Source organism: Sciurus vulgaris, assembly GCF_902686455.1.
Source record: "Sciurus vulgaris genome assembly, chromosome: 2".
Classification (NCBI taxonomy): Eukaryota; Metazoa; Chordata; class Mammalia; order Rodentia; family Sciuridae; genus Sciurus; species Sciurus vulgaris.
This window is the reverse complement of record NC_136462.1, coordinates 162,537,507-162,556,713: the sequence shown is the minus strand read 5'-3', so window position 1 is coordinate 162,556,713 and position 19,207 is coordinate 162,537,507. Positions and strand designations below refer to the sequence as shown.

The following is a 19,207-nucleotide window of genomic DNA, read 5'->3' as shown; positions in this document are numbered from 1 at the left end:
CTACTGCTCAACAGAGAAAGAATTTTCTAAAATGCTGGGTAAAAAGATTAATATTTTAGACAGAACAGCCCAAATAAAGTACAGTATTTACCTTTCAGTATTGAAAACAAAATCACTTGCAACTGAACATGAGCCAAGGGTATTCACAAATTATCTCCCTTGACCTTCACTAAAATTTTAAACTAGCCCCACGGGGGGACAGGGGACAACAGACCTAGATAGAAGGGGCTATAGAGGCTCATGTCATTCTGAACACATTTTGATTTCCAAATACTTAACTCCTAATTATCTAGGCCTCAGGACTACCCAGTTTGAAATGTCCCCAAGATACAGATGGGGTGGAGGAAAATGATTGCTGCTTTCTTTTAGGCAAAGAATGATTAAGCTGATATATCTGAGAGCTCCAAGCCACAGAGCAATTCACAATGCCACCTATAATGAATGTCATTTTATTACAGTAACATCATATATTTGTTATATTCATGGTCATTCCGAATATACTAGTACAGTTTTCATAATAAATTCCATCTAAGTATAATCAATACTTACATAAAGTAACAGCTAGCACAAGTCCTTCTCTGTGTAATTCAATTAATTCTATGTCTTTTCATTGTGGTCTTGCATCACTGTGTTCTAGATGAGATGGTTTTCCTGCACCTTTTAATTTACCTTCTCACACAAACCATCTGCATCAAGATGCCTTGGATCTGGTTGACCCATTCTTAGGTGTTGATTAAGTTCAAATGATACTTCATCCCTACCCCCACCATTCAGGCATCAACTGGCAAAAGACAGAGAACTTCGCATGCGCAAGTATTACTGTTGCCTTTGATAGACCCAGACCCCTCCATAGGCAAACTGTCCAAGGCTGGTACATGTTTCACTAAATCAAATAAAATCAAATTAAAGCATGGCATCATCAGTTTAATACTGAGTACCTGGCGTCCATCAGGGGAGCCAGGTGAGATTTTTCAGCACTGGGTGGCAAGTTGAAAGCAGCAGCCTTACTCTCCAGAGTCCCACGGTCACCTCTTTGAACAGTGTCTCCCTCACAAATCTTCTGCTTCAGTTGCTGGATTTCATGTCCTAACCTACAAAGATGGGAATCACATGAATTCGTTCATTAACAGAATTTATGGAGCATATTCCCTATAGTAGGATATTGTTTTAAAAACACCAGGGGATTCAGACAAAAACTCTACATGCAAAGAGCTTGACTTTCTAGTAGAAAAAGTGCTGCACACCTATAAGACAACATATGAGGTAAGATCAGCACTTCCAGGGGTATTCAAAAGTTGAAGAATTGGACCAATAAGGGCAAAGATATCTTGTACTGTTTTCCAAGCACATCCTTGGAGATAGCTGTGTAGAATTCTGATTCCTCTAACTCCTGCTTCAATAAGAGTTGGTTGTGGATTCTGTTGAATACTTCTCTTGACAAAGAAATTTATGCTTAAAGAGCTTTTACAAACTACCAATCTAGGAGGAAATTCATGGTCTGGCAGTTATAAATTGAGTTTTCAAAAGCCAGGGATAATGTGGGCTTCGGAAGTGACGGTGGCAGATACTCCAGGTACATAAAAAGCAACAAAGGCGAAGGAGCTATGCCATGAAAACCAACCACTTTAGTGAAGGCAGAGGGAGGGAGAAGAGAAAGAGGAGAAGACCAACCTAGGAAAGCAGATTGAGTCCCATAAGAAATTAAAATAATCATGAATTGTGGAACCAGAAAATTATTTTACAGTGATAAGTGATACTTCTCATATGAGGTCAACTATGTGTAAGGCCATTCTTCCACTGACCTGGATATGCTTGAATCCAGGAACATCAGCCTACATGAGGGCCAAGCTAACTAAGAAATATGTCCCCAGGGAACATAAGACCCAGTCACGTTGTGAAGTTATTTCACTCTAGATCTCAATTTCTTTATGGACCAAATGAGAGCCAACTAATCTTTCAATTCATTCAGCTCCAAAAATCAAATGCTAACACACCAGGATGCTGCCAGCCCTCTGATATCACCAGCAGCAACCTGACTGCTCTATCTTAAACATGAAAAGTCAAATTTTTAACTAACAGAGATGTGATCACAGGGTCACTAGAGGACACAGTCAAGGGTTCCATAGGAGGCTCAGCTTAACTCAGGTTTTCGTTTGTCTAGTGATTAGCAGGTACTTCCCGAGTATCAATTTGCAGGGCATACAGTATTTCCAAAGCAGGAGGGGAAAAGAATAAAAGAGTAATGTGAGGGGCCAGGTGGACAGCAAAGGATCAGGGAACAGTATCAACAAGGTCTCAGAAATGGAAAGGAAAAAAAGCAGGTTGTACACAGGTAATTGGCAATGTTCACAGTTAAGAAGATGCCTGCTGGGGTTGTTCTGAGGCATTCTTCAAGACAGTGGGAAAAACTCGACAGAGCAAAAGAGGTTCAAGTGGGGACCTAGAGACAGAATGAAATGTATATGGGTGGCAAGAGATAAACAGGGCATCCTGAGAAAGACATTTCCTGGGAAGTGACCTGCCTGCATGGCAGCTACCTGGTCAGTAGAAAGACTAAAGGCTACATGCAGTCCACTCACTGTGTGAGTGGCAACATGAATATATTTATCATTATGAAAAGACTCTGATAAGAAAATGTGATTAAATATGGGCATTAACAGTTTTCCTCTATTGTCCCTGCTATATCGATGGAGGGGTTTTTCTAGTGGGGCTGCCTGATACATGTTATTGGGGCTGTAAGAATTAGCAGGTAGTGGAAAGAAGACAGTGAAAAAAAATTAAACCTTGTGTATAAAGCACTGAGAAACCCACGGGAAAGCCAAGCTCAGTATACTGTTGTCCAATCTGGTCCCACATGAATTTAATATTTCATACTTGTGGAATTTCACAAGGGCCAAGTCAGGCTATACAGCTAGTCCTGACTTAGCCATGAGAACCCACAGAGAAAGTAAAACAAAATGGAAAGACCCACAGCAAACTCCAGGGGCAGCACAGACAGAGCACAGAGTCCAGATTCACGGCCTAAATTATATCTTAGCAAAGTCTATTTCACCAGAACTCAGTGATGCTCAGGGCCTCATTTGTGTGACTTCTGAAAGAATGCTGATGCTGGGAAATCACTTCCATGAAAATCACAATCTTACTTCTACTCTTATAAAGAGGTAACACTAAATGGCTGGTTGACAAAAGCCAGTAACATTAAGCTAAAGGCTCAGGACTCATTCTTATTGCAAACTGTAGGATACAAATTGAGAGCGTGCCCTCCACTACTTCAAATTTCCTGGGGCTGAAGCTTTGTCCAGCAATTTCATTTACATAACACACCTGCAATCATTTTCTTAAACATCCAACCTATTTCTCTGAAATAATAGCGTTATGCTTTTTTATTGTTATTTTGTTGCTCTTTTGCCTAAAGGGATTACCAGAGAGCAGTTGTAAATATAATCCACAGTATAAACTGATCATTTGGGTGGAAGTTGTTTTGACATTTTCAGAAAATATGATGGGCTACAGTAATATTTGTAAGTAGATCTAACGTTGTCATCAGCAGGTAAACCTATGCCTTTGCCAAATGAAAGCTGAAATCTTAAGGCAGCAGACTACTTCTGTTGGAGCCCCTCTCAGAAAGTGACCTTGGGTTGGAGAGGGCTGTTCCAGGTCCTCTAACCTGGGCTTCAGTTAAGGTCTTAACTGCCCAAAGGGCCTGGAGGTAAAAGAAAATGCACAGACCTCTGATCTCAAGCAACCCCTTGTATAGGTCAGGACACTGAGGTCCAAAGATTAATGACTTTGCCCAGTGTCATCAATGTCATCCAGGTAGGAAGGGCTGAGCCAGGGTATGATGCCTCCCTGGTCTCCAAACCAGGGAATGCTGTGCACCAAGTTGTCACAGGCCCTTCCAAAAGTCTTAGCATGCTGGAGTATCAACCTGTGTTCAGAATCAGCTAGTTTTGTTTGTTGGTTTGGTTGTTTTCTAATAGAGTCCTGAGGCCTCCTCTCAAATATTTTAATCATGAGGGGTGGAAGAAGTACTGGATTTTAGTTCTCCTCAGGTTGTGGGAATCAATACCTTAGATGCAATGCAGGAATTTTAGGGATGATGCTTTATTGTAACAAGTGCAAGCTGTGGGAGAAGCTGTGATGCCATTACTGAGGAAGGGCAGGGGTGGGAACAGGGAAAGACATGAGGGGGAGGGAGGAAAGCAAAGAAAGAGGGAGAGAAGGAAAGAGGGGATAAGGGGAGTAGAGAGGAAAGCAGGAAGGAAGGAGGGATGGAGGGAGGGAGAAGAGTAGGGAAAGAAAGAGTGCAGAAGGGAAAGAGGGGCAAAGGAAGGGAATGAAAGGGAGAGAAGACAGAAGGGGAAGGAGGAAGGAAAAACAGAGTGAGGGGCAGGGAGGGGGAAAGTAAAAGGGGAATCAAGGCAGTAGTTTTCTCAGCCTTTTTGCACTTATCAAACTATTAAAGCATAAATGCCGTAGGTCAGAGGAGCAATGGGAAAGGACTTTAATTACGATTTATTTAACTTTAGGTCAACTATTCCAAAACAAGGATCCTACAGAGAAACAAAAGAATGTGTAAGGGTATTTTTCTCAGGTTTGATAAAAATAAGCATTTGCCCAAGTATCAGAGAATATAATGTTTAAAAAAAATCACTTAATAAAAAAGACAGAAACTCCATGAGGAATAGAAAGCAAGAAATCATTTGGTGCCTATTGTAAGCCATGTTCTCCCTACCCTACTCTCACCTCTCCTGGTCCTTCTCCAGGGTCTCCTGCTGAGCTCCCAGGGCACTGGTGCTACTGTTGAGACTAGCAAGCTTCTGCCTCTGCTCTTCTGTCTCCAGGCCCAGGGTGGAGCGCCTCTGCAGAGCAGAGTGCCTTCTCTCCAGCCTGGCCACTGCACGTTCCAGTGCCTCCCTCTGCTGTTTCTCTCGTGATTCTAGAATCTCTTTTTCCTTCTTCCTTACTTTTTCTTCCTGTCGTGCCACATTGGCAGTGAATTCGAAGGTGGCCTGGAGCTGCTGTAGCTGGCTTGCGCTGACTCGGTATTGCAGGAGCTGCTCTTCCTTTTCTTCCATTTCTTTTTCTACTTGATAAAGAGTGTTGTCTAAGCCCAGAGGACCTCTGTCAAGGATTTCAAGCGTTCTCTGCTTTTCTTCCAACAGAGCTGGCAAATGAGTTTGCAGGAGGTACTGTAGCTGGCGTTCTTTATACTGTAGCCTGTACTCTGCTGGCTTTATTTTCTCTAAATCTCGAGCCACATGTGAGACATTTGTGACACTAGCATCATTTTTTGCTAACCACTTAGATTCCTCCTCGTTTTCACACTTTAAATGCTGGAGGGTTTCCTGCTCTTCTAGGACTTCTTTTCTCAGGAGGTCTTTCTGCTGGAGCAGGTCTTTCTCCAAGTTAGCTAATTTGACAAGCTGCCTTTTCTTGAACTCCAAGAAACATAGGTGAGCTTTTTCTAGCTCACCATCTTCCTCATCCCCTCCTGCCTGGGCCTCCCTGGCCCTCAGGAGGGCTTCCCTGATGTCTTCCAGGTCCCTCTTCTCCTCCTCTGCCCGCTGGACCTCGCTGCATCGCAGCAATGGAACCATCTCTTGTTTCTCTCGAAGCTGCTCCTCCAGGTGGGTAACGAGCAGCACCTGCTCCTTCTCCTGCTCTTCCAGTCTCCTTTTCTCCAGCTCCAGCTTTGCACGCTGTTCATCTTTTTCCCGCTGGAGCCGGTCCAGCTCTTGGAATATCTGAATCTTCTCAGCCTGCTCACTGTTGTTGAGTTCTTGGAGCCAACGGAGCTCCTCTTTGACACGCAGAAAGCTTTCTTCCTCTTGTCTCTTCTTCTGCAGCTCAATTTCCTGCTGCTCCCTCAGCCTCTCCTCCTCAAACTTTTCCTTCTCTGCTAGCAAATCCTTGAGCTTGTTCTCAATGTGGAAGCTGCGGCGTTTGAGGCTCTCCTCCTGCTTGCGGATTTGGCGCTGCACAATTTCTGTCTCCTTGCGCTGGGTCTCCACCTCCTGCTGCATCCGCTCCAGCTCTGCCTTATCTGACTTCTGCTTTTCCTCCATTTCTTCTATGAGTTTCCTACAGTGCAAACATTGACTGATCATTATTTGATCTCTATGTTCAAATGTTGTTCTAACTTTTCCCTAACTGGAATGTTCTGAAAATGCATATGCAACACAAAGCCAAATCCCTCATTAAAATAAAACAGGAGAAAGTTCCCTCCTTTCAAGTTTTCAACAGCATATCGTCTGCCTGACATATCTGCCTGGTCTCCTGAAGTAGCCTCTGATATAATTTCTTTATGGAGCTTAGAATCATAATATGCTACACATGATGTAATTAAAAAAGCCCCCTGAGCTCAAAGAGAAAGCACCATGTCCAATTTAAATTTAAATGTGAATAATTTTATTCAGTCCAATGACTATAACTTAACAGACATTCAGTAACAAGATAACATTAAAATGCTTATGCTGTCTTTAACTATTTGGATTCAAATATCAAAGTCGAGATAATAATTCATTGTTTCATCTCAAATAACTATCTGTTACTCAGCATTTAATCACTAGTTTAGAATAAACAGTGATCATCAAATGGCTCCAAATATTTGCTTAATAATGTATAACACTGAAAATAACTGGAGTTTCCATTAGAACTCTGAAATGCAGTTTTAGGGGTTACACATTGTGTTTTCTCTTGGAGTGCAAAAACCTCACTGGGTGTTAAATCAAGTTTTGGGAGGTTGGCATGGCTTACAAAGCAAGGACACAGAATAAGAGCATGGCCTGCATTTCTTGTCTCACCAAACATCTTCCCTGTATGTTGCTGGAAACTAAACTGATTAATTTGTAACATTTACACTACAGATTCTAGAAAATAGATGCCTAGTTTGCAGATTCCCTATGGCCTTAGCTTCTATTCCAATATTTATCTACTTCTTGGCTTGTTAAATAGTACAAGAAAAAAAAAAAAAAAGGAGAAAATACAGTTTTATCAACAAAGACTATTCCAGAGCATATAAACAACTTATCAAATCAATCAAATAGCCAGAAACACACATCCCTGGTCATATCCCACAAAAGAAAAGTGAGCAAAACAGGCAAATTATAGACAGGAAAATACAAACAGACAAACAATATAAGGAAAAGAGTGTGTAAAATGGAGAAGTAACAAGAAAGTTTTGATGTTGCATTCATTAACTCTTTCATTCTTACAGCTTTTTAAGAATAAAAATAATAATTAAAAAAAAAAAACTCAAGGAAGCCTATTGAGAGAAGACACGTTTTTGAGTTAAGCTGAAACAAATATATATTTGGTGTACTAAACTGGTGTATTAAGGGCTGGGGAGATAGCTCAGTCGGTAGAGTGGTTGCCTGGCAAGCACAAAGCCCTGGGTTCGAATCCCTAGCACCAAAAAAAAAAAAAAAAAAAAAAAAAACTGGTGTATTAAATCTGCTTTCTGATTCTATTCCCCTTTCTTTCTCACAAGTATTTGAAGATGAGCTGTTTAAAAAAATTAAACACAAAGTAATCTCAACCAGTTAAAAAGAAATCACTTACAGCCATTAGACATGTAAATGACAAAGACCAAGAGAGAGGTGCTGAAACAGGCACATAGAAAGTCAGTGCAGGAGGTGAACACAGAGCAGAACTCAAACCCAGCACATCTTACCTTTTACTTTCTAATTTTTCAAGTTCTTCACGCTGTTGCCGCTCAAATTCAAGTCTAATAACATCAAAGAAAAATAAAGTCACTTTTCTGAAAGCACTTTTCTCTCTCTTTACAGTTACATAATACAGAGAGCATCAGTTTTCCAAGTATTATTTTAAATTACCACGGATTAGCAAGTTTAAAACACATTCTTTGCTCTATGACTATGATTAGAAATTAGATGTACTTTTGGGTGCTTGAATGCTGTCTGAAGAGAACAGATTTGACTTAAAGAAAAACAAATGAAGCACCTCTGCATTTGAAAAGGCAGAATTAAATGCAATTTATAAGTGATAAGCAAGTCTACTCTATGCAACTAAGTCACTGATGAGTATGTAAAAATGGAGAATCTCTACCTTAGACAGATGGGTCCTTTTATGGGGAAAAGACTGCCAGGGAGGTAGAGAAAGAGAGAGCACAGACATCAATTAAGAAAATTTAGCAGGAGGAAACATCAGGAGAAAAGCAGTAAGTCACTTTTAAAGACAACAGCCATGCACAAATTGAAATGACTTCTTATAAATATTCTACTTCCCGATAATTTTATAAAGCAGCAAACACTCCAAATAGTTCACAGTTATATTCTGTACACTTCTCATGTTAATCATAGTACTGATAATAACTGAGTAGCAATAAAAATTGTGAACAGCAGTCATATTTTTACTATTTCATAGATAGTTATAGGACATAAAGGTTCATCAAGATTCACCTATAATTAGTAGTTACATGATATAGGAGTTACTGGAGGTTAGGAGATTGTTAAAAAATTCACACTGGTAGAAAAATAAAGCAAGGTAGGTTGTTGGGAATTTTAAAATTTACTAAAATATTTATAGCACAGGTTGATTTCTCAAATATTAATTATTGTGAGGTTTCACTATTACTATTTAACAGCATGAACTATTAATTCTTAAACTTACACATTTTTTTGTTATAGTAGGTAGCAGAGATATATAGGTGAAAAGCTGAACTATGGAAAGATTCACTATAAATTGTGTTCCTCGGCTAATGTGCAAATCCAGATCGGCAACAGAGTTACTTTTACAACAATCAAATGTTTCAAATAGATCTCTTTACAATTTAACTTGGGCTGTTTTTGAGAGCAAGATACCTGACTGCTTTTGTAAGTAGAATGGAATTATTTTTGACGTAGTAGGTACTGTGCTAGTTTACACATTACACATTATGTCTTCCCAGGAAACCTTAGGGGAGGAGAATATGTCCATTTTACAGAAGAATCAAAAGCTCAGATATTTTAAAGAACCTGTTCAAAGTCATAGTGGTAATATGTGAGGAGTTAGGATTTGAACCCATTACACCATGCTTCCAAAACACCCTCTATTAACTCATTTTATGAGCAGTTCTCAATTTCATGATACAAAATATACACAGTAGCTGGGCACAGTGGCACACGCCTGTAATCCCAGCAATTCAGGAGGTGGAAGCAGGAGGATCTCAAGTTTGAAGCTAGCCTCAGCAACTTAGTGAGACATAAAGTAATTTAGTGAGACCCTGTCTGGAAATAAAAAATAAGAAGGGTTAGGGATACAGAGCATTGTCTGTAAAGTGCTCCTGGGTTTAATCTCTAGTATCAAAACCAAACAAATGAATGAGCAAAACACTAAACCCTTCTTTGAAATTTGGTAGAGTCATATTTATCCTACTATCACAAGAAGATAATCTGCAGCTTACTATAGATATTGCCATACAAAATAAGTCAGTCATATATATATAGCATTTGTCAACCATGGAGCCCAGTCTAAATTTCATTATATTACAGGGTTTTATTAAAATTAAAATATGATCATTGTCTTTTATTCAGTTTAGTCCTTCTGGACCTATTTACCTAGCAAAAAAGTATTACTGGACAAAATACTTTTAAAAACTGGAGAATTTCCCTAATGCAATTACCTTTATTCTCAATTTTTATTTTCTGTGAACAATAGCCCATCAATAGACATTGCTTTGACAATGTCATATGTAGGGGGCACTAAGCAAATGTTACTTGAAGAGATGAGAGTGTGGATGAAAATCTGCCATCTGAGTATTATTTCCAAAATGCACGTACTGTGATTGACACTCCAAATATGACCTTGGAAGGTTAACACATTCACCACCCTTATCTTACAAAGCAGGAAACTGAGGCTTAGAGGACATGGGGAGCAGAGTCCAAGTTTGCTACTAAAACCAGTGCTGCAAAACACTACAACTCTTGCTACGGAGCAGCATGGCCTCAAAGAGGTCATAAAATCCGAGTTATAATAGTTAATGTGACATTTTAACTGAGCACCTACTTTGAAGTATTAGGCAATGTGGAAAGCAAGAGGATATAGTCTGTAAGAGAGATACGGCCTCTGGCCTGGGTCTATGACAATCTGTGTGTCACATGCATAGACAAGACTGATCCCAGAATCTGGTGGGGCCTAGAATCAAGGCAAGCTCCCTGCTCCTAGGTAATACCTGTGCCATTTTTTTCTCTTTCATGATATGAGAACTCAAGAAATTCTCAATAAAACCAGATTTTGGTTTGCTATGGGAGAAGTAGAAAGAAATGAAGCTGAACAAATCAATAGAAGTCAATCAGGAAAGTGTACTGAAAGTTATATTAAAGATTTTGATCTTGACCCTAAGATAGTAGCAGAAAAGTATCTTGGAACAGGGTTGTTGAAGAACACATACCCTATGGAAGGTAGCAATTTGGAAATTCATGAGACAAATGAGGAAACTTATAGAAATATAATAACTTAGGAGACTTCTATGAAGATAGGATCCAAGTAAACTAGAATAAAGAAATGAACAAAGATTTTGATATTTTGGAGGTTAAGGTGACAAAATTTGATAACTGGTTGAATTTTGGTAGGGGTGGTGACAAAAAAGAGAGTCAAAGATGAGCCTCAGGTTACTGGCCTGGATTCAGAAAGTTTGAGAAAGAGGAACATAACTGCCAAGAGGCTGAGCTAAGAGGTTGGCAGATCTTAATACAAATTCCAGTGGTTGTGAGACCACGCATGAGTTACTTAATCTCAGATGCTTCATTTTCATAGAATTTTAAGGAAAGAACAGACCCTGCCTCAGAGGGTTGTGGCCAGGATCAAGTAAGAGGACACGTGGAAAATATCTGTGGGCACCTGTGCATATTAGGTGCTCTGTGTCACCATCATGCTACAATCCACTCTCAATGTTACAGTAAACTGAGGCAGGGAGGAACACTGGGGAAGGAGGGTGTGTGTGCTGGGGTGGGGGCAAGCAGTGTAGCATGAGTAGTAGTTATGCTAGTACTTGGGGTAGAAGAACCCAGGACAGTGGGTAATGCCCACTGAAGTTACCAACCAATTCCCTTCATAGTGGGCACTGCTCTGAGTACTTAAGACTTAATTCCCACAATGACCGTATTCTGCCTTCTGGAAGATAAGCTCAGTGTAACATATGTTCAATTCAATAATTCCTGAGGGTCATCCAAACTGAGATGTCCAGCAGGCAATGGAAGACCAACAAAGAGTTGCTTGCTCCTTAGGCCCTTATTAAGGATGGGGATACAGACCTTGAATTTGCCAGAGTGCAGTTAGCAATAGAAGTTGCAAGAGGGGTTGCTATTACCCAGAACACAAGGCAGAATGAGAATAAAGAAGCTTAGTGCAAAGTCAGAAAGATCACACACACTGTGGAGAGAGGCAGAGAAGTCTGGGCCCTCAAATGAGGCTAGAGGTGAGCAGTCAAGAGAGACACAGAGATCAGGCAAGAGGAGATCCATGATAGCACAGGCAAGAGGATACTTCCAAAAAGAAAAGAAATCAGTGGTATCAAACAATTCAGGAACATCAAGTAAGATAGAACCCAAGGAGCAACCCTTGAATTTAGCAACATGGAGTTCACTGGTATCCCTGAAGCAAACTTTGTCAGGTTAGGGTAGACTGAAGTGGGCTGAGGAGTAAAGTGGAAGAATATGGAGGTCGTGAGTATATATGTGGTAGAGATTTTTCTCAGTGATTTTACTGAAAAAAGGGATGTAGTAATTTTAGGAAGATGGATGTTCACTTTAACAGATGAAAGAAACTTGTGTCTGAACCTGGAATAAATAAGCTGCGGGGGCAGGGGGAGAGGAAGAGAGAAAGAATGGATGGATAAAACTGGGAGGAGGCTAAAAATATCTGATGGTCAGAGGTTTCCAAGAAGGTAGGCGAAGATAAGAATAATGGCTATGGGCAAGGGTTTTGGGGAATTAGTTTGATTCAGATCAAATCCTGGCTCCTATGTGACCATGGGAATATCTCTCAACCTTTCTAAGCCTGTTTTCTCACCTACAGATGGACTAGGAGAGAGGAGTATACATGAACACTAAGCAGTTAATAAATGTTAACTATTATTCCCATAGGATTCATAGTAGAGGTAGGAAAGTTACTATGAGAAGGCAAAAGGGTGTTCTGCCACCGGGACAGGAAGAGACAGGGATAGGAGAAATGTAAAGCAGACATGGGATTTGAGGGTGTTGTTCTCTTAGAAAGTCTGTATTCTCTGTGAGCTCAGAAACAAGGTCCTCAGAGTGAAGAGACACGGTGGTGGAGTTAAAGGTGTAAGGGTCAAGGATACTATTTATAATAGTTGATAGGGCCAGTAGACAAGAGAACTGATACCAAAAAATGACTGAAAACAGGACTGGCTAGGCATCATTCAAGCTTTGAGATATGGTAGAGAAAGTTCAATGGTTCCAGAAGTGAGAGCCTGGAAAGTACAGAACAGAAAGCCCATCTGAGGGTTTGGAAAGAGGGTTTGGCCCAAGTGTTAGCAGAGGACTTGATTCAATATTAAACAGAAAACTAAATGAGGACAAGACAAGTCTTAAAGGAAAGAGCAGGAAATCAAAGACATCTCCTGAATGATGAGTACTATCTAAGAAAACTGGTTGCAGGATGGGTAATCCAAACTTAGAAAGATGGTGAAAGACTTTGGAGGAACTATCTAGAAAGAGAGGCAAAGAGTGGGACAAGCAGATGCCACACAAACAGATAAGAAGTGCTCCACAGGGCACAGGAAACAGCTGGGAGCAGCTGGGAGGAACCTAAAAGTCACTGGCTTTCCTCAGGGGACACTTTCATTTTAGAACATGATGAGGGAGATGGAGAAGGGGAGAGGCTTGGATTTAAAGCAACTATCAAGCCCAGATGCTTGAAGCCACAGATATGGCCCCTCCCTCCTGAAGGGTAGAATCTATTGAAATGCAAAATCCGCAGTTCAGAAATCAGATAGAAATTACCACTTTATTTTTTTTTTCTTTTTAATTTTTATTTTTATTTTTATTTTTTTTTTATTTTTTTTTATTGTAAACAAATGGGATACATGTTGTTTCTCTGTTTGTACATGGCGTAAAGGCATACCATTTGTGTAATCATAAATTTACATAGAGCAATGTTGTTTGATTCATTCTGTTATTTTTTCCCTTCCCCCCACCCCTCCCACCCCTCTTTACCCTCTATACAGTAGTTCCTTCCTCCATACTTGCCCCCCTCCCTAACCCTAACTCTAACCCTTCCCTCCCCCCCATTATGTGTCAACCTCCGATTATTAGCGATATCATTCGTCCTTTGGCTTTTTGAGATTGGCTTATCTCACTTAGCATGATATTCTCCAATTTCATCCATTTGCCTGCAAATGTCATAATTTTATCATTCTTTATGGCTGAGTAATATTCCATTGTATATATATACCACAGTTTCTTTATCCACTCATCAATTGAAGGGCATCTAGGTTGGTTCCACAGTCTGGCTATTGTGAATTGAGCAGCTATGAACATTGATGTGGCTGTATTTCTGTAGTATGCAGATTTTAAGTCCTTTGGGTATAGGCCAAGGAGTGGGATAGCTGGGTCAAATGGTGGTTCCATTCCAAGTTTTCTAAGGAATCTCCACACTGCTTTCCATAGTGGCTGCACTAATTTGCAGCCCCACCAGCAGTGTATGAGTGTACCTTTCTCCCCACATCCTCGCCAACACCTGTTGTTGCTCGTATTCTTGATAATCGCCATTCTAATTGGGGTGAGATGGAATCTTAGGGTGGTTTTGATTTGCATTTCTCTTATTACTAGAGATGTTGAACATTTTTCCATATGTTTGTTGATTGCTTGTAGATCTTCTTCTGTGAAGTGTCTATTCATTTCCTTAGCCCATTTGTTGACTGGACTGTTTGAATTCTTGGAGTAGAGTTTTTTGAGTTCTTTATAGATTCTGGAGATTAGTGCTCTATCTGAAGTATGATTGGCAAAGATATTCTCCCACTCTGTAGGCTCTTTCTTCGCATTGCTGATAGTTTCCTTTGCTGAGAGAAAGCTTTTTAGTTTGAATCTATCCCAGTGGTTGATTCTAGCTTTTATTTCTTGTGCTATGGGAGTCCTGTTAAGGAAGTCTGGTCCTAGACCAACAAGGTGAAGATTTGGACCTACTTTTTCTTCTATAATCTGCAGGGTCTCTGGTCTGATTCCGAGGTCCTTAATCCATTTTGAGTTTAGTTTCGTGCATGGTGAGAGATATGGGTTTAGTTTCATTCTGTTGCATATGGATTTCCAATTCTCCCAGCACCATTTGTTGAAGAGGCTATCTTTTCTCCATTGCATATTTTTGGCCCCTTTGTCTAGTATGAGAAAATTGTATTTATTTGGGTTTGTGTCCGTGTCCTCTATTCTGTACCATTGATCTACCTTTCTATTTTGGTACCAATACCATGCCGTTTTTGTTACTATTGCTTTGTAGTAGAGTTGAAGATCTGGTATTGCAATACCCCCTGTTTCACTCTTCCTGCTAAGGATTGCTTTAGCTATTCTGGGTTTCTTATTCTTCCAGATGAATTTCATAATTGCTTGCTCTATTTCTGTAAGGTACGTCATTGGGATTTTAATTGGAATTGCATTGAATTTGTATAGCACTTTAGGTAGTATGGCCATTTTGACAATATTAATTCTTCCTATCCAAGAACATGGAAGATCTTTCCATCTTCTAAGGTGTTCTTTAATTTCTTTCTTTAGTGTTGTATAGTTCTCATTGTAGAGGTCTTTCACCTCTTTTGTGAGATTGATTCCCAAGTATTTTATTTTTTTTGAGGCTATTGTGAATGGGGTAGTTTTCCTAATTTCTCTTTCTGAAGATTCATCACTTATGTATAAAAATGCATTGGATTTATGGGCATTGATCTTGTAACCTGCTACTTTACTGAAATCACTTATGAGTTCTAAGAGTTTTCTGGTGGAATTTCCAGGTTCCTCTAAATATATAATCATGTCATCAGCGAACAGGGATAGTTTGAGTTCTTCTTTTCCAATTCGTATCCCTTTAATTTCTTTGGTTTGTCTAATTGCTCTGGCCAGAGTCTCAAGAACGATGTTGAATAGAAGTGGTGAAAGAGGGCATCCCTGCCTTGTTCCAGTTTTTAGGGGGAATGCTTTCAGTTTTTCACCATTTAGAATGATATTAGCCATGGGCTTAGCATAAATGGCCTTTACAATATTAAGGAATGTTCCCACTATCCCTATTTTTTCTAGTGTTTTGAGCATGAAGGGGTGCTGTATTTTATCAAATGCTTTTTCTGCATCTATTGAAATAATCATGTGATTCTTGACTTTAAGTCTATTAATATGGTGAATTACGTTTATTGATTTCCTGATGTTGAACCAACCTTGCATCCCTGGGATGAAACCCACTTGATCATGGTGCACTATCTTTTTAATATGTTTTTGTATGCGATTTGCTAAAATTTTGTTGAGAATTTTTGCGTCGATGTTCATTAAGGATATTGGTCTGAAATTTTCTTTCCTTGATGAGTCTCTGTCTGGTTTAGGTATCAGTGTGATATTGGCTTCATAGAATGAGTTTGGGAGGGTTCCCTCCTCTTCTATTTTATGTAATACTTTGAGAAGTATTGGAATGAGCTCTTCCTTAAAGGTTTTGTAGAACTCGGCTGAGAACCCATCTGGTCCCGGACTTTTCTTTGTTGGTAGGCTTTTGATGACTTCTTCTATTTCAGTACTTGAAATTGGTCTATTGAAATTGTTTATGTCCTCCTCATTCAGTTTAGGCAATTCATATGTCTCTAGAAACCTGTTGATGTCTTCGAAATTTTCTATTTTGTTGGAGTATAGATTTTCAAAATAGCTTCTAATTATGTTTTGTATTTCCATCCTGTCTGTTGTGATATTTCCTTGTTCATTCCGAATTTTAGTGATTTGGGTTTTCTCTCGTCTTCTCTTTGTTAGTGTGGCTAAAGGTTTATCAATTTTGTTTATTTTTTCGAAGAACCAACTATTTATTTTGTCAATTTTTTGTATTGTTTCTTTTGTTTCAATTTCATTGATTTCAGCTCTGAGTTTAACTATTTCCTGTCTTCTACTACTTTTGGTGCTGTTCTGTTCTTCTTTTTCTAAGGCTTTGAGCTGTAGTGTTAGGTTGTTTATTTGTTGAGTTTTACTTCTTTTATTAAATGCGCTCCATGAAATAAATTTCCCTCTAAGTACTGCTTTCATAGTGTCCCAGAGATTTTGATATGATGTTTCTTTGTTCTCATTTACCTCTAAGAATTTTTTAATTTCCTTCCTAATATCTTCTGTTATCCATTCATCATATAATAGCATATTGTTTAATCTCCAGATGTTGGAATAGTTTCTGTGTTTTACTCTTTCATTTATTTCTAACTTCAATCCATTATGATCTGATAGAATACATGCTAGTGTCTCTATCTTCTTGTATTTGCTAACATTAGCTTTGTGGCATAATATATGGTCTATTTTAGAGAAGGATCCATGTGCTGCTGAGAAGAAAGTGTATTCACTCTTGGTTGGATGGAATATTCTATAAATGTCCGTTAAGTCTAAATTATTGATTGTGTTGTTGAGATCTATGGTTTCTTTGCTCAATTTTTGTCTGGAAGATCTGTCCAGTGGTGAGAGCGGCGTGTTAAAATCACCTAGTATTATTGTGTTGTGGTCTATTTGGTTTCTGAAATTGAGAAGGATTTGTTTGACATACATAGATGAGCCACTGTTTGGGGCATAGATGTTTATGATTGTTATATCTTGCTGATTTATGCTTCCCTTAAGCAGTATGAAATGACCTTCTTTATCCCTTCTGACTAACTTTGGCTTGAAGTCCACATTATCGGAAATGAGGATGGATACTCCAGCTTTTTTGCTGAGTCCATGTGCATGGTATGTTTTTCCCCATCCTTTCACCTTTAATCTATGGGTATCTTTTTCTATGAGGTGAGTCTCTTGCAGGCAACATATTGTTGGATCTTTCTTTTTAATCCAGTCTGCCAGTCTATGTCTTTTGATTGATGAATTCAGGCCATTAACATTCAGGGTTATTATAGAGAAATGATTTGGTTTCCCGGTCATTTGGTTCATTTTTAAAATTTTGTTTATTTATTTGTTTGACACAACTTGTTTCCTCCTTTATTTGACAATTCCTTTAGGATAATTCCTCCCTTTGCTGATTTGCTTCTTTGTTTTTCATCTCTTCCTCATGGAATATTTTGTTGAGAATGTTCTGTAATGCTGGCTTTCTTTTTGTAAATTCTTTTAGCTTTTGTTTATCATGGAAGGATTTTATTTCATCGTCAAATTTGAAGGTAAGTTTTGCTGGGTATAAGATTCTTGGTTGGCATCCATTTTCTTTCAGGGCTTCAAAAATGTTGTTCCAGGACCTTCTAGCTTTTAGGGTCTGGATTGAAAAATCTGCTGATATGCGTATTGGTTTCCCCCTGAATGTAATTTGGTTCTTTTCTCTCACAGCCTTTAAAATTCTGTCTTTATTTTGTATGTTAGGTATTTTCATTATAATGTGCCTTGGTGTGGGTCTGTTGTAATTTTGTGTATTTGGAGTCCTGTAAGCCTCTTGAACTTGATTTTCCATTTCATTCTTCAGATTTGGGAAATTTTCTGATATTATTTCATTGAATAGGTTGTTCATTCCTTTGGCTTGTTTCTCTAGGCCTTCCTCAATCCCAATAATTCTTAAATTTGGCCTTTTCATGATATCCCATAGTTCTTGTAGATTCTGTTCATGATTTCTTACCATCTTCTCTGTTTGTTCAGCTTTGTTTTCAAGGTTAAATATTTTGTCTTCAATGTCTGAGGTTCTGTCTTCCAGGTGTTCTATCCTATTGGATATGCTTTCTATGGAGTTCTTAATTTGGTTTATTGTTTCCTTCATGTCAAGGATTTTTGTTTGGCTTTTTTTCAATATCTCTAACTCTTTATTGAAATGATCTTTTGCTTCCTGTATTTGCTCTTTTAACTGTCGATTGGTGCGATCAATCAATGCTTGCATTTGCTCTTTCATCTCATCATTCAATGCTTGCATTTGCTCTTTCATCTCCTCATTTGCTTCTCTGATCATTTTAATTATGTACATTCTGAACTCCTTTTCTGTCATTTCTTCTGCCATGCTGTCATTGGGTTTTATTGATGTAACATCTAGATTTGTTTGCAGCATTTTCTTTCCTTGTTTTCTCATGTTGTTCAGATATCAGTGGACTGCTGAGATATTGCAGATTTCCTCTGTTGATTTACAATGACCCTGAAGATTTCTATATATATCCCCTCTTAGCCTTCAGTAGGCTGAAGTCTTGGAGGAGGTTGATAATGCCGTGCTCCACAAGGAAGCTGCCTCTCTAGGAGTGGTGGCCTTCAGGTGGGGTATATTCCCTGCTAGTGGGCAGAGGTGCCTCCACTTGTTGACCAATGGTCATCCAAAGGGGACCTAGGCTGTGGGCTGAGGCAAGGCCTGTTTGGGCCTGTGTCTCTGGTTTTACCGTCCTTGTGGGGAAACCTCACCAGGCAGGGAAGACTCACCCAGTGGGGAGGTCTCGCTGGTCAGTTTCCTCCTAGAGGTTCCCCTCAATTTACAGCTACTGCCTGGGCTGGGCTGCCTTCCTCTGCAAAGTTTCCAGGGGCCCGGCCCTACCTCCTGGGCCTGGGAGCCTCACCCTTCGCAGATGAATCTCCTTAGGCTGCCCCTCCTCAGAGAATGTGCCCATAGGCCTGGAACCTTCGCTCCGCCCTAAGCCTGTCTCTGTACGGCTCTTCCACCCAGAAGCCTCCTAGATCCTGGGACCCTGTTCTGCACCTAATCGCCTGGCTGCGTGGCCCCTCCTCTGAGCAGCCACCTGTGGCCCCGAACAATCGCTCTGAGTCCCAGAGACCCGCCACAGGCCTCTTCCTCCAGACAGCCGCCCAGTATGCCGGTGCGGTCACTAGGAGTCCAAGAAACTCACTTCGTGCCTCCTCCTCCCACCAACCACCCGTAGCCCGGGGCAATCAATCACTCCGAGTCGAAGTGACCCTCCCCGTTCCTCCTCCTTCTCCAGATAACCCCCCGGGTGTTCAGGAGCAGTCCCTCTGAGTGGCTCTGAATCCACGTGACCCGCTGCACGGGTCCTCTGGGCACCGCCCGGAGCTCTGGTGTGGCCCCTCAAGACCAAGCGTCCCACCACGCTTCTCCTCCAGGCAGCCCC

General features: G+C 40.0%; 1 protein-coding gene across 4 annotated transcripts in view; it reads right to left on the bottom strand.

The window, feature by feature from the left end:
• The window catches only part of LOC306654672 (kinesin-like protein KIF16B), a gene marked incomplete at its 3' end in the record, with an annotated part of 336,888 nt that overhangs the window by 114,988 nt on the left and 202,693 nt on the right, over nucleotides 1-19,207 (bottom strand). For 3 of the 4 annotated variants that reach the window (XM_079128488.1, XM_079128489.1, XM_079128486.1), the window contains exons 18-21: nucleotides 8,071-8,103; nucleotides 7,676-7,729; nucleotides 4,747-6,084; nucleotides 939-1,091 (exon numbers count right to left, since the gene is read on the bottom strand). In XM_079128488.1, coding sequence (XP_078984614.1) covers nucleotides 939-1,091; nucleotides 4,747-6,084; nucleotides 7,676-7,729; nucleotides 8,071-8,103 — 1,578 coding nt within the window. The remainder of the gene's footprint in view (nucleotides 1-938; nucleotides 1,092-4,746; nucleotides 6,085-7,675; nucleotides 7,730-8,070; nucleotides 8,104-19,207) is intronic. The other variant, XM_079128487.1, reaches the window with a different exon arrangement.